General features: G+C 42.1%; 1 protein-coding gene across 3 annotated transcripts in view; it reads left to right on the forward strand.

Moving 5' to 3' along the window:
* The window catches only part of LOC110675422 (mediator of RNA polymerase II transcription subunit 13), a 102,072-nt gene that overhangs the window by 71,439 nt on the left and 14,240 nt on the right, over positions 1-16,393 (forward strand). For 2 of the 3 annotated variants that reach the window (XM_021840391.1, XM_021840392.1), the window contains exons 4-10: positions 6,628-6,711; positions 7,094-7,497; positions 7,558-8,209; positions 9,793-10,152; positions 11,265-11,451; positions 12,176-16,028; positions 16,099-16,331. In XM_021840391.1, coding sequence (XP_021696083.1) covers positions 6,628-6,711; positions 7,094-7,497; positions 7,558-8,209; positions 9,793-10,152; positions 11,265-11,451; positions 12,176-16,028; positions 16,099-16,331 — 5,773 coding nt within the window. The remainder of the gene's footprint in view (positions 1-6,627; positions 6,712-7,093; positions 7,498-7,557; positions 8,210-9,792; positions 10,153-11,264; positions 11,452-12,175; positions 16,029-16,098; positions 16,332-16,393) is intronic. The other variant, XM_021840393.1, reaches the window with a different exon arrangement.

A 16,393-nucleotide genomic window follows, 5' to 3' on the forward strand; every position in this document is an offset into this window, starting at 1 on the left:
AATATTTCCTTATTTTATTTCTGGTTAAAACTGATGTTTGTCCATTTCGCTACCAGTGGAAATTGTACTGCACATTAATGTTATAAAACATATTTTAATTTTAAAATTTGTAGACATTTCTGAAAATGCGCTGGATTGGGGTTAAAGCCTTACTTCAGGATTTTTATCAGGAGCCAGTTTTAGTATTTTTTTTAGTTTGAGTAAATTCTCCACAAATTATTAAAACGCTACATACAATTTTTCGAAAAATTTAAAGGATATTGTTCGATAATCCATCGAAATATTGTGGGATCATTTGGAGATACTCATAGAAGAATTATTTGAGGATTTCCTCTGAGCATTACTGAAGGCACGACGTATTAAAAAAATAGATTTATAGTTTGGAATATTTATATGTAATTCCTGAAAAAAAATCTTTCGAAATATCCCTGAATTATTCCTAGGAAATCCAAAGGCTAATCAGAAACACGAAGATGTTATAAAAAAAACAGAGAAATCTTTAGATTTTTTATGGAGGAATAATGTAAGAGCATTAGCGTAACTTGAACTCCAAGTTAGAGGGATCATGATCAATTTAATCGAAAAAAATCTTATAAACCAATACATGCTTAGCATAGGGTTCCTAATTTTGTAGAGGGGGCTAAAAGTTTTCTAATAGGGGCTTTGAATCCCCTTAAATCCCACCCCTTATTGACGCCAATGTTCATTGTGGTATTTAAGATATATAATTGGAAAAAATGAGGAGCTTCTGGAGTAAATCTTAGAAGAATTATTGGAGAAGTATTGAAAGAATATCTGGAAAAATACGTCTAAAAATTTCAAGGTGAATTTCTGAGAAATCTATTGAATTCCTCAAATCAAATCTCCAAAAAAATTCTTTGGCAATAGCTAGAATTTTACATGGGAAATTTACTTGCTCTCATCTCGTGTGACCTGATCAAATGGGAGCGATTCGACAATTACCACCTCATAAGACTCGTCTCATCTCACAAGAAGCGCAGAATAAGCACAAGTGTTGCATATTGTATAAAAATTGTTAAATCAGATAGTGTAAAGTGTAAAGTCATTGTCGTTTATGCCTGAATTTATGAAATTATGTTTTAGGTAATTCACTATCCGAGTACTTCCTTCTTTTTTCAATTTTAAATATAATTTTGCGCTTGAAGATTTCAATTGAGTATAGTCAATAGGTGACGCAGCTATTTTATTTATATGAATTTACAAGTTTGATAAGTAAATACTCAAGAGCTCAGTTTTACCATGTCAACATAAATAAACGCTTAAAAAAGTTATACAGTCAAACCTCCATGAGTCGATGTTCCATGAGTCGATAGTTTCCATTACTCGATGATCTCTGCGGTCCCTTTGATTTTCCATACACTTTTGCCCCCAGTAGTCGATATTTCCTTTACTCAATGCCTCCTTTGCTCGATGGTCCCACCAGATTAACATGGCTGTGTTTGGTTTCTATGACTCGATGTCATTCAATATTCGATTCCTGCATCGTGAAGGTCGTGGCACATTCGCTCCGAAAATGGAAAAAGTTGAGAAATGGAAAATCAAGGTGCTGACCGTTGCACAACGGAACACCATAATTGACGAGTACGAGGCAAAAGGTGCAAAGGTAACAGAAATTGCGAAGAGATTCCAGGTACCTCAAAGTTTCAACAATTCTGAAGAACCGGGAGAAATGGCGATCAAAGAAGCTTCAAAATAAAAATCTCAAAGTCAAAAAAGTGAAGGCACCGATTGACGAGCGACTGGAACGGGCACTTCAAGTCTTTATAAGTCAAGCCAGGGAGAAAAGTGTTGCGTTGTCGGGATTGATTATTTGCGAGAAGGCATGCTAGCTAGCAAAAAAGCTTGGAGTCCATGAATTCCAAGGTAGCAGTGGCTGGCTCTTCAAATTTTTAAAACGACATAACATATCGATTAAAAAAGTTTGTGGAGAAAGCACTGCGGTTAACTTTCAATGGCTGGAAACTGGATGACCAACGTTTTGCCAGGTTTCATCCAAGAGTATGAACCGAAGGACATTTACAATGCGAATGAGACCGGCTTATTCTGAATGTGCCTGCCGGATAGAACATACGCATTCAAGTCGAAATCTTGCCATGGCGGAAACATTTGTTCTATGAGTCGATATTTTCATGAGTCGATGTTCCTTTCAATATCGACTCATGGAGGTTTCACTGTATGATAGGTGTATTTTAGTGAAGCAAAACCTTTTGTTCGGTTTATTCAAATAACCTAAAACATAAACTATACTTTATTCAAATACATAGTCGGATATGTATGTTCTTGTACAAATCGTACTTATGTCGGTTCAAATGAAGAAATTCAGTGGTCTGATTTATTTTCTGGAAAATGACTGGAAGATTAGGGAAAGCCAGGGAATTTTATTTTCTAAATTGAGTAGACAGTAGAATCGAAGAACGTGAACTAGCAGTGTTCCCGTACTGATTCGGGCCATTTGGTATCGGACAAAATTAATCGATCGAGGAATTCTTTAATTAGTCAGAATGCCTGAAATGAATGAAATATGCAGAGCTATGAACTGCCCATACTCGCAATACAGTCCCATTAGGAAAATCATCATGTCGAGAAAAACGCAACTGAACATTATGGCAAAAAAAATCATAAAGCCGCTGCCCGCAGCAGAAAATTTTAGTGTCATCCATCAACACATTATCATTAGAGTATAAGAAAATGATCAGTAACCAAAATATTGTTAATACATTTGTTTTGTATGTACAAATCCAAGATACTTGCAAGTGGGACTCATTATCCGAGTACTTTTCTCATCATATTCAAATATACCCGCATACCAGTCCCATTGCTTGGGACTCGCTTACTTTGTTATAGCGCACCTTGACACATTTAAAGCCAAGTTTACTGTAGATTCCATGGCACTTTTACTTTTGCTACTATTAGGGTTCTCATCTCCTAGTTACAATACTTCTTGTAAAATATTAGACTTAACGGTGAATAGTGACAGTCCTGAAGACATTCCTGGATTTGATGAAAGCGTTGCGACTGGCCGATAGGAAAGGTAATCTGGATTCACCTGCAGCACGTTTATATTGGATTTGAAACTCAGTACTCAGGCGGGCAAGTATTATTTAGCTTGATTTCGGCAGAGCTATTCGACAGTTCTTAGAAACCCATAATGCAGGCTTCTTATTGGATCTACTCATTTATCAGCATTGGATATGGCTCATGCATAGTTTGACCACTTGACGATACCAGTGCGCTGCAATGGTAATTTGCGTATTCCCATGTTGGCCCAAAAAGCCTTTCCCTCGTCGTTGGAATATGAATGTACCAAAGATTTTGTGATAATTGGTCAGGAGACGAGGGCAATCACAGCAGTAAGTTTGACTTGGAGGGTTGCTACTTATCTTATTTTTAGTTTAGACTCTCATAAGGTTTAACATTTAGATATTTTTCCTATCACTTAGCGCACCATAAGTCATTTAAGTCATTTCAAGCAATAACAATATTTGTTATGGAATAAAGATGGTTAAAAATACTGTAATTTGTAGTATTTATTTCTCTTATGGAATGAAAAGTACGAGCCAAAATTATAGAAATCATAACAGGAAGAGGTTTGCTTGAATTTCATCGTAAACTACTAGTGGGACTGTTATGCGGGTACTTTCAATATGGGACGCACCTGATTTGATATTTTTTTCACATTTCGTCCATACAAAAATACAATTTTAGGTATGATACCTAGAAGTACACTAATAATAAACATGATTCACGAAGAAATCTCAAAAGTGATGGAAATTCAAATGGGACTGTTATGCGAGTATGGGCAGTGAACTGATGAACTAAACAATGAATATAAGTGAAGAACATCCAGGAACGATGAAGATTTACCAAAGCGGAGGGCAGCTGCAGCTTGATATTGCGTCGGATATCAGCATTATATCCGAGCAGACAAGGCAGAAAATCGGGTGCGTCAAGTACAAGAACAGTGAAGCTGCAATGTAACCATCAGGAAAAGGTGCAGACGGATTCGCTGTAAAGTGTCTTGCGTGGATAACATCTCATCTAAGATTACAACCATACCGAAGAGCACGATTGGTATCGGAAAAAGAAAGGATACAGCATGTACTATTTTAAAACAAAACGATCTAAATATTAGAGTTGCTTGTCTCGTCGACAAAAAAAAATGACAATGATTGAGAAATTGCAATCGATTCATGGTTACTAGAGCTTTTTAAGCAAGAAATTCTGCGTTGTAAGAAGCAAATTAGTGTAACCTCAAATCAAAATTCACAAAGTTTGTCTGTTCAAAAAAGGATTGAATCTCCAACGTTATCGAATGTCATAAAGCTTAAACCAGACGATCTATATAAATGAAATCTGGATAAATGATGTTCAGGGTTTAGGTAGTTGAACAATATGAATTAAAGTAGCAGCAGTTTCGAAGATGTTTTTTTTTATTATCGACAAAATTTCAGTTTTGGAAATTGAGCACTTGAAAGAAGACTGTAGAATTTTTTCGCAGTGTTTGAGTTGATCAACATAATGGAAGCTGAAAAGGATCATGCAGAATCCTAGTTTTTTAAGGCTAACAAAAGTACTTACGTAAAGAGGTTGATTAAAGTATTTCATTGGAAGCTAAAGTTAGGAAAACTACATCGAATTCAGGATACATCAGAAGAATGGAATCAGCAAATATCAAAATGTTGGTCGGAAAACTGTTACTCTATGATGTCGGATATTGCAACTGCTGTATCAATACGATTTGGAAGACAAATCAACTCGCAGAAAATGAGTAAGACAAAGGGGATGAACCTGGTGTAGTAGTTAAAATAGCGGAATTTGGGGCAAGTGTGCCACCTTAAGCAAATTGTTCTCTAACTTTGCCTAAAGCTTATAAAATCCACTAATTTAGCCTCATGATGTTAGTTTCACATCTTTTCATAACCACTGTGCCATTTAAAAAGAAAATAATTTCAAAAAGTATATGTTTTGGAGCTTCTCAAATTTCATCCAAAATAACCTATTTTTCGACACTGTGGGGCAAGTGTGCCACCCATATGGGGCAAGACGACCACCGAATGAACATCGCATGTAGTTTTACTTTTAATGAAATTTTCTCTATTTCCTATTAATAAAGAAAATCGGGTGCTTCAAGTACAAGAGGCTCAAACCATGCGTAACTCCCTATTACTCAATTCGAATAACTAAAATGGTTATTTTTGTCTCCATTCAATACAATATATGTATTACCCATTAGCGTAACTTCAACTTAAATCTAGAGGGGGCTTGACTCACACGATAAACAAAATCTCTTTAGCAAGGTGCATACTTAGTATAAGAGCTTAAATTTTCTAGGGGGGGCTTGAGCTTTTCTGGGGGGGGGGGCTAAGACCTCCCTAGACCCCCCGTATTTACGCCAATGGTCTTACCCTTATATTACGGCGAAAATGTAAAATATTAAACTAGATCAGCACTAAATAACGGTAAAATATTGATGTAGATATGTAAAACGATACCTAATAAGCCGAAAAACATGTCATTATTCAATATTTTGAGAAAAAATCACTCTGTTATTCCCCTAAATGTCAGTTATTCCCTTACTATACTTCAGAAACTACTACTAGTGCCTCATTTTGGTTTATTATGATGATTTTGTTGATGATGTTTACATTTTTATAAATTTCACTCGAACAATTTTTATTTACCAAATAGGTGGCACACTTGCCCCAATAAGTATACATTTCAACCAAACTGGATTTCGTATGTAAAACTAAATACATTTTTTTTCAAATGCCACAATAACTGACAGATTGGAATAGTTTAACGATGTACAGTACGTTAGAAAATTCTGTTAATAATTCACCTTTCACCATGCTATTTATAAACAACAAAATCTTATAAAAATCCTCTCAAATTTGATTGCACAAGTCGATGTAAATACGTGAAAAATAGAGCAATTTTCATCATATTTTGACCATTGTATTGTGAACTATAAGGGAACGTATTGTTAAGCTCAAAGAGAAAATATATACTGTAGTTTTTATTAAAAGCAGGGGTGGCACACTTGCCCCTATGGCTACACGCTACTCCCATCGAGGTCGAATTGCATCCCCAAGAAAGTCACTAATGAAGATTGTAAGTTATAGTGTCGACTTCCTTCGGAACGTTAGTAGACATCAAGTCGATCAAAAATCACAAGGGATTTATGATCGATCGTTAAGTTCAGGAGAAGTCGATTCTATAACATTTGTAAATGTTGCAGCAAAGGAGGTTCTTTTTGTTGAATTTACCTTCTTTATAAGAATTGAACGTTCAGCGAGTTTCCATCCACATAGATTATCGTAGAATACTTAAAAAACATGTCGAACAAAAGAATACGTACACATATTGCTTATGCCTACAAAACTTAAATCTAGCTCACCTTGTCCATAACCCAGCAACTTATTCCATTTTCTTCCCTTTTTCTTCTGTTTCATCCTCCGTCCGACCGACAAATACACACACGCATCCCGTCCCGCAATGGTGGCCCTGACGACGATGATGACGATGGCGATCGAATGCCGGCTGCTGTGGCTCTTTCTACGTTCATTCATCACATCCGCGACCGGTAAAACAACAACATCTCAACAGATGTCTACTCTCGCGGGATGTCGTTCGCTTGGGCAGGTGGTTCGTCCAACCGAGCTCCAACAGCGAGCGAGTATTTGGCAAAAGGTAAGTAAGTGGTTGCCGGCTGTCCCAAATTTAGCCAATGTTGCTACCGCTAATGACCACAGCGTGGATGTGAGAGATCATGTTCAAATTTGCGTGTCCGCTTTTCGAGGCATGCGGAAGCGCCATTCCCACTGTTAGCAAAATGGGTGTCGCCTGGTGCTGAGACTCCTAGTGCAGGCGACACTCGTGGGAAAACCAGGGCCACTTCCAACAGCAAACTAAGGTGGAATTCTGGGACATTTTCGTTAAGCAGGTAGAAAAGTCTTCGTTCCCCCACCAACAGAGTAATTAAGATAGACAACGGGGTGGTCATTAGTCGTAGCTATTTGTTTGTTTCAAAACATATGATCATCAATCTAATCCATTCGTATCTTCCGAGCAGCTCTCTCCATCTGTCGTTTTCCTTCGCGTTCTTCGTACATGGCGATAGTACGGTGTGTGCCTCGATGGATATCCGGGAACATCCTCCGGTGCGACCATTGATGATCAAACACCTTGAGGAAGCTCTAGCCCAGCAGGGTAGCAATGGATCCACCAACGCCACTAGTAACAGCAACAACAACTGCAGTAACCAAACGGGCAGCTCCGGTGACGCCAAACCTCGATCAGTCATACTGGCTCCATTTGGACTCGCCGCAACGCTCACTGGCCAGAGCTACAAGGCCAGCGATCCTCAGACCCAGAAGGTGCTCGATGACTGGAGCGCTTTCTACCCGATCTCGAACAAAAATATCCACCTTTCGGAGAGTGCCGATACAGTGCCGCCCATAGTGGAAATTATGACCGGTATGTACCATGTTCATCATTGATGTTGGATCGTAATAATCATCGTTCTCTTATTTCCAGGCGGTGTCAAAATGCGCTATCCGTCCAAGTATGTGCTGGTAACTGATATCGACGATTGGTCGCCACCGTCCAGCAATGGTTCCAATAGCTTAAGCCAAACATCGGTGGCCAAGTCGGCCACCGCTCAACCGACAGCTTCTCTCACGGCAGCTGTATCCAGTGCCCTGGGTGCTCCCAACAATGATCTTACCACGAACAACAGCAAACAACAGTCGTCCCATCCGGACATGAGTAGCAAACCGCTCATGAACCCACCGCTCACGGTACCGGAATCTCCCTCGAACGATCTCGGCAACCAATACAGCATGTCGTCGACACTCATCAACAACTCACCGGCCGTTCTGCTGCCGGAACGTGTTTGGCAGGATTGCATAATGCACGCTGCTCCCACTATTCCACCGCCACAGCAATCTCCGTTGGGCGAGAGCTCCGGTGGGGGCGGTACGACCGTTAAAACCGAACCCTCCTCGAATGCATCCTCAACTCCAACATCTTCATCCTCGTCGGGTTCGTCGTCCGGTAGCAGCAGCAGCAACAATGAGAACAACTCGTCGATGGCAGTGGCGGCAGCCGCAGCCTTGGTCGATGCCAACGCCAACTCCGTGTGGGAAATTACCGATCCCACCGTCAAGGTGCCCTGTTCGTGCATCAAGTGAGTATGATTTCAGGGCGGGCGCTGATTAGATTTTAGGCCATCTGCGTCGCCTGTGCGGCATCATCTTTGCCCTATTGCCCTATTTTCAGTTTTGTATGCGGATGATCTTCCGAGCTGTTTTAGTGTTTGCAGTTTACTTACTTCGCATTACCTCTACACCTTCGTTTGTGTTCGTAAACCAACCGCTGTGCTAATAACTCAACCTATCTATCGTCTTTTAGTGTATGCCGTTTTGACTAAAACGTAGATCATTTTATTGAATGATTATGAATGATCTAACTTTGAGCATGCTGAGTTCTGTTAAGCCTTAAGTATTATGTTTTTTTTTTGTTTTCTGCAACTACATTGCTTGTTAGTTTACATTATTTCAAATAATTCTAGTAACTTCTTCATTTCTCGCGTTGAGTATCATACAGGCGTATCTGCAGTGATCGATTTCTCTTCGTCGATTTTCTCTTTGCATTATAACGCGAAATTCAATAGGTTTTCGAAACATTTTACGATGCAGTAAGACAAAGGATGATGAGTACTATCTACTAAGTCAAAAATAGCAGTCGAAAACAGTCGCTCGGCTAAATATTCAACTAAAGAGAAAATCGATTAAGAGAAATCGATCACTGCAGTTACGCCCTTATGATACTAAACGCGAGATTTGTTTCTTATTTTTCGGAACTTTACTGTTCCGTTTCGAATGTCCACCAACTAAAATGTAATACAGTCACCTCTCCATAACTCGTTATCGAGGTATAGAATCATAGTCATGGCTACCTTGATGGTTCCTTTACCCGCAGTTGTAATGAGTTAGTGTTCCATGACTTGATACGATCCCTTAAATATCGAGTTATAGAGAATTGACGGAACACTTGTCATACTTTAAACTTTGACGACTGTACCAAAATAGGATAGGATCCTTAAACTTATCACAGATTAGAAGTAGCATTCAGGAAAGCTTCGCACATCATATTCAGATCAAGAATTTCCCTCGGTTTTTGTGTAGAATTATCAATACAATCAAGTTTGTTGTACAAAGTTTTTGAACATTGAACAACGATTCAAACACTCCATTTAAAACCCATCCAAAAACATGTCAGTTTAGTGTTGTTTAGTTCATGTTTTTTAACAGATACATTTTTAAATTAGGTACAGTATGTAATATAAATGATAAACATCTGTGACCTACAAACTGATCGTTGATATACGTTAGTATGCCTCACAACGAATAACATAATAACAGCCTTTTTCCAATCAGAAAACAATTAAATTATGTGTTTAGCGGATAACAAACATTTAGTACGCAGCTTTGAGAGCAAACAATAGAGCGTGGCAGTAATCTTTGTCTTGTCATGTTTACTAATGCAATTTTGTATATTACTGCCTGCCAAAAAGTCATCCGATTGTCGTTTTTAACTACTGATCGTATTTGAGCTAACACGTGTCTGTTCAAAATCACGTGTCAGATGTAAGTTAATAATTAGTGCTATATAAAATGAGTCCCGCTGATTGGTAAATCTCTTCACCCTCTTTAAAAAACCCACCATTTGCGAGTCCAACTGAGCTGAGCTGTTATGTGGCTCTTTCAGGTGTAAGAAGCCGATCAGCACTGGAACGGCAACGAGCGGTTCTTCCGGTGCCCGGAGCAGCCAAGTGCAGCAGCCCACCCTGTCCGGATCCACTCCCGGGCGAGATCCGACTATTGCGGGCTGCTCGCAGTCTTCGCCCTTACCGTCATCCGGCAAGACTAGTTCCGGCAAGCAGCCCCGATCGCACCGGATACCGTTCCACAAGCGACCACCTCTTTCGCAGCAGTTCCCGTTTTGCCGGTCGTCGTCGACTGCAGTTGCGACAGCTGGGGCCGCATCGTTCGTACCTTCGTCCTCGTCCTCTTCGTCAGGAGTTTCTCCACCCGGCGACAGTCCTGAATATCTCGAGTCGACCCAAAGGTGCGTTTTTGTCTACACCCCGAAAACTCCCACGCAAACAGTTTCTAAAAATCACATCACGTTCGGTACCGCAGAACAGTCAAACCAAACACATGCTCTCCTCCCATTGAAATGGTTTTTTCGTTGGTGTTAGTAATAACAGTCTGATATCTGTTGATATTAGAATTTGAGTTTCTGTAAATAAGAGTCATCAATATCTACGTTCACTTTCGATTTTACACTACTGATTCGCATAATTGTTTTCAATACAAAATTCATCACTAACTTAAATATAGTTTTAATGTAATTCACCTAATCAAATATACATAAACATCTGCTTTCAATAGCTACTGGTGGTAACACGTAATTCAAACAGCTGTATTGTTCAATGGCGATTCATATACCGGAGTTCATTGTGAATTAGCTTGAACAACTTCAAAATTTCAATATCATAATGAGATCGTGTTCAGTTGTTTCCCTTCATAGGACCTTTTCCAGCGACGCTATTTTTACTAGCGTAGTACCATTATTTAGCTTATTCATTTAACCTGCTGACTCCACGCTTACCCCTTTCCCTGCGGGCGAAGAATTTTATTAGTCTATTAAACTTTTCATTTGGCGGAATTCAAATGCCCGCTTCACATGCAATGCCGTAATTCATTGTATCAACAAACGACAGGATCTGCGGCATCTAGGAGCTAATACGGAGTGGGTGTAGGGGTGATGGTTCGATATACTCAACTCTTCTACAAGTTACTACCAGTTGCTACTATTAAAATCCATTATTTCTTTCACCTCCTTCGCCAAATCTATTCGTTCGAGTTCATGTGCATCTAAGTGATTGAAGTGATTGCATGTCGTGCCGCTGTTCTCTGTTTTATTGTCTTCTGCTTTCTACCTGCACTGCATTTTCCTTAGTATTGCTCTTTTCCTTCTTCATATTAGCTGGTAGTGCAATTGATTTACGCGTGGTGAATGGGTTTTTACGATTATTATTGTTTTACTTTTACGAGGTTTGGTTGTTGCTTTAATTGTGTGTGGTACATACTCTTCCCAGCTTTACGATGTTTGTTTGGGGTAACGAATCAATTTGTTCTAATGGTTTTCTTTTTCCGTTGCTTTCGTCGCTGCAGGTCCAATCAAAATTGCGGAGCCGGCGGAAGTACGCCGTATGGTGGTCCTCCGTCCTACTGTCGGAACCCACTCTCGATAGGCGACTCGCATCCGCTGCCCTCGGAAGGATCTCCGGCCAGTGCGGCCCCTTCACCGATGCAACCATCCTCGGTGTCGCAGCCAATGTCGGTTCCATCTGGCGATCAGGTAGGTTCTAAGAAAAGAATATCAATCAAAGGCAAAACTATTTTTATTGTTTTTTGTGAAGTGGGAAATGTGCTGGTGTTTTAGCTTTTCGAGAAATTTGGAGAAGTATTGCTAAGAAATCCATTATAAAATTCCTGGTGGATTATCTAGAGTTAAGCCAGGAACTCGCGTTTAGATTTTTTGTGTACTCTTATAGCAATCCATTGAGAAAACCTTGAAGCAAATTTCTGGAAGTATTCCCTTAACAAAATCTCAAATAAGTTCATAGATAATGTACTAGACCTTGCTAAATTCCTCCATAAATTCTTAGAGGATTTCTGTAGAAATTTCTAGTGGAATTGCCTATAGATTTTCTGAAGAAATATCTGAATAAAATTCCTAGAATATTTTCTGAAAATCTTTTGAGGATTTCCAAACACATCTTAAGCAACTGCTACAGAACATTATTTAGAGAAATTTTAGTAGAAACCCTTGGGAGAATTGCTTGATGAAATCCGTAATGAATAACTTAAACTCAAGCACAATTGGAGGAAACCCTCAAGAATTCTCAGCAGAAAACTTCAACGAAATTCCGGATAAAATTTCTTATTATCACACAAAAATCTCCAAAGGATGTCTAGTAAAATCTCCAAAAGATCGTCTGAATGTAATTTCTAGAGGAAATAAATTAGAGTCCAGCTTACTTACATAAGGTACTAACGTGTGTCTTTTTCTCATCCCACAGTTGATAACCATGTCACCGCATCCACCTGCATCGAACAACCCGCGGAGCGTTCAACCAGGAACACCCACTTGTCTAGACCACCTGGACAAGAACACTCCGGCTCCGACGCCTACCGATCAACACGATAGCAAAAGTATTACCGCTTCGCCGTACCATACACCGTCGCATCCGGGCGGTGTTCTCAGCGTGGAAGCACCTTCCTCTCAACAACCACAGCAGCCTCAGGGGCAGCAACAGCAACAACTGCACCAGGGTCAGCAGCAACAGCAATCACATCAATCATCACAACCACTGTTAGGAAACAATTTGAGCAGCACTAGTAGCAGCAGTAGTGGAGGAACGACCAACAGTAGTCCGGGGAATCTCGCCAGCGGAGGCAACGGAATGCTCGGCATGAAAATCAAATCCGAAGGGGCACTGTTTGGAGAAGGTGGTAGCTTAACACTGGGTTCTAGTCCTAGTATATACAGTAGTTTACATCCAATCGCTAGCCAAAATCAGGTTTCCAAACGAGAAGCCATGCTGCAAATCCTGCAGTCGCTCAAAAGGCCTTCTCTGTCCTCCAGGGATTACGAAGGCATGATGGGAGAAGAAAGCCCCAGTACATCTCAGGTCCTGTATGACTATTCGACAGTCGACGCCTGGATGAATCATCCGGTGAAGCGATTCCGATCAAACGAAGAAACCAAACTGTCTCAACAGATGCGAGGTATGGATCTGTACGCAGATCAGAAACATTCGGAAAAGTATCTCCAGTCTTTACAAAACCCCGCATCTGACGGAGCGAATCCCACTCGACAAGATCCACAAGACCCTTTGGCATTACCGGAAGATACGGATCCTTCGACGGGCCTGTTGAACGAAAGCCAAATCAAAACGGAAATAGGTTGCGAGCGAAACGACGATGATAGCCCGATGTTGGGAGCGCACGAGATCAAGAAAGAAAAAGAGGACAAGGATGACTTGTTCACAGAGCAAGGCCTTCAGCCTGGTCTGGATGATCTGGACCAGTTATTCGACGACAGCGCCAACTATCATGACGATTCGGATATGCATGCAAACACGAGCCCAGCATCGACGAAAAGTGGTGGCGGTTGCATGGAAGACATGAAAAGGTTTTCTGGATCGGGTCACACGAACCACGGTATGTTTAGTCCGAAGGAACTGTCGCAAATGTTCCCAACTCCACCCAGTTTAGAGCACCATCCCAATTCCAGCCCGGGCGGTGGTGGTTGCATGTCAGATGGCATTATGATAGATACCATGATAGAACCGGCCGCAGCTATTCCCATTCTGGGAAGTCCCCAGGAAGAGCCCATCTGTGACTGGTCGTTCGTGTTTCTTCCCCCACCATTTTGTAAGTACGTGGGGTCTTCCAAATACGCTCCACTTCTGCAGCTTCCAAGCCAAATGATGCAACCACCAATTCCCCAACCCCCTACGTACAAATCCAGCTCGCAGCTAAGAAAAGAGAAACAGGAACGCGAGAAACTTCTTAAACTACGAGAACTTCAGGAACAGCAAGAAGTCCTCCAACAGCAACAAGCTCAGTTGGAAAACATTCCTCCAAACGCCGGACCTGCCGGCAACCTGATTCCCAAACAGGAAACCCCACTAACCGTACCGCAACCACTCAGCACACCAAATTCTCTTAGTTTCAATGGCGCTAGCCATCCGTACTCGAACCCACCTTCACAGGGACCACAACCCCTATCGAGGCCACCCTCAGTAAATTCTCTTCCTGGTGGAATGATCGGTTCCGGAGGTAACATGATGAGTCCTTCGCCGATTCATAACGGACTCATGAACAACACTTTGTTCCATCCGGGCATGGGAATGAACGTTCCTCTCCGACAAGGAATGTCCCCAATATCTCCAGCAACTCCTGGAGGTGCTACACCGGGAAGTAGTTCAATGCGTGTACCCACTCCTCAAGGTTCCTGCCCTCTTCCGTATCCATCACCCATTGGTGCCAGCGGAGGGTCAATGCCCATCAACAACATCGGCAGTCCTTTCCGGCGGACGCCAATTCTTCCACCTCCACCGTACGATGTTGCTGTGGCATCTCCAGCTACCTCTACCACCTCATCCTACAATAACAAACAATTCGGAATGGATGACGGACCAGCAACGCCGTCAGCCGCTGGCAATAGTGCTCCTGCTCAACGGATAACCATCGAAACCAGTGCCCTCCTGGTGAACGTGCTCCTGTACGACACCTCGCTCAATATCTTCCGCGATCATAATTTCAACAGTTGCACGCTGTGCGTGTGTAACGCGGGTCAAAAGTGTGTGGGAAACATCCGTGGAGCCGATTCGGGTCCTTATCTGGCGCTTCCGGGTACGAGCTTCCTCGGTAGTGGGAAAGGTGGTGGTTCAGCTAGCGGTAATAGCAGTGAACGAGAGGCCGCCAAATCGACGCCTTCATCATTATCGCAGTTTAACGGGAACAATCACAACAACAACGGTGCCTTTGGAATGGTGGATTCGCCGGCCGGTGCTGGCAGTGGTGGTAATTCGTCAGGTGTAGTGGCCATCAACACGAACAACTTACAAAATGGATATCTCGACGAGGATCCAATCAAGTGTACGTGTGGTTTCAGTGCGTTGGTGAACCGAAGGCTTGCCCACAGGGCAGGTCTGTTCTATGAAGACGAGCTGGAGATCACCGGTATGGCGGAAGATCCAGCGGTGCATAAGAAGAACTCGCTGCTACAGTTCTTGCTTGGCAAGAGTGACTACAACAGCAGCGGTATCAACTGTGATATTTCCCCTCTGCCGCTTCGGATCATAGATCTACTGCGGCAGCACTGTGCAGTCATTCAGAGTTCCAGCAACTCTATCCACCGAGCAGTGGCTCGGTTCCAAAGTGCAATGCCAGCCAAAAGCTTGGCCAACGCTACCGTACATATATTAGAGTACACCGATGCCAACGATGTAATCAGTTTGGCACTGGAACAAAGTAGATTGCAGGCAATTAACGAAATAAAGATAGAAGACAGTGCTCTGGTCAAATCAGGACTTCTGCGAGGGGTGATGAATGTACATAAATGGCCGTACCTTAGAGCGGGAGGACCTAAGAGCAATCAGGATATTGTACGAATAATGAAATCCATGCAACCGCTTCTACAGGATGCCTTCCATAAAAAGTGTACAACTCGATTGTGGGACGCCCCGTACACGATACAGGGACCACTGACTTGGCGTCAGTTCCATCGACTGGCTGGACGAGGTACCGGCCAATGCGAACCTCAACCCGTTCCTTCGTTGGTCGTCGGCTACGAAAAAGACTGGCTTTCACTATCACCATATGCCATTCATTACTGGGATAAGCTACTTCTCGAACCGTACTCTTACCCGCGAGACATTGCCTATGTAGTTGTCCTTCCGGATAACGATTTCGTCGTATCCAAAGTCAAAACCTATTTCAAAGAACTTAGTACAACCTACGAGATGTGCAAACTTGGCCGGCACAATCCCATCAAGGGATGGGACGGAATCCTCCGTGTGGGCTCAAATCGAGTTCTCAAAGAAACACAAAATTCAAACATGGACGAATGGTTTACCAGTTTAGGGGACACGCGGTTGAGTGAAATGCTTCGACTGTATGCACAAACCTGTCAGCAGCAGTTGGCTCCATACCTATCGAAAGTTCCGACGGACAAAAGTTTACTCGATCCACCAGAGAACCATAACATCTCCGCTTCGGCGCACGCCTTGTCCTTAGCACAAGCCAGTTCCACGCCTAATCGGGATGGACCAGGACAAAGTCCAATGCCGCCTCCACCTCCCAGCACGCCGGATCCATCACAGCCGGGAGACAAGGCTCCCAGCACACCAAAGTCCGATAATGGTGAGTATTTTTACGGCTGCATATCTATAAACTTTTGTTCAATTTCATATGTATTTTCTCTTTAACCTAGATCAAGAAAACCGTGATACCCTCAACACCTCGAGTACAAGTCCGGCCGACCGGATGCAGCACGATGATGACGGCAAGGAACCGCCGCATATCGTTCTGTACATGGTGGAACCATTTACCTGCGGAACAGATGCGCCGGAAATCGAACGACTTGCTTGCTTGTCGCTTCTCCGCTGCTATTCGAACATCCTCAACACGGTGCCAGACTCCATCCGAAGTAACATCAGCGTACAGGTGAGTTTTTGTTTGTGTAAGTGAATCTTTTCTGAATAATAATTCATGGTAAATTATCTACA

Source organism: Aedes aegypti, chromosome 2 (genome assembly GCF_002204515.2).
Source record: "Aedes aegypti strain LVP_AGWG chromosome 2, AaegL5.0 Primary Assembly, whole genome shotgun sequence".
Classification (NCBI taxonomy): domain Eukaryota; kingdom Metazoa; phylum Arthropoda; class Insecta; order Diptera; family Culicidae; genus Aedes; species Aedes aegypti.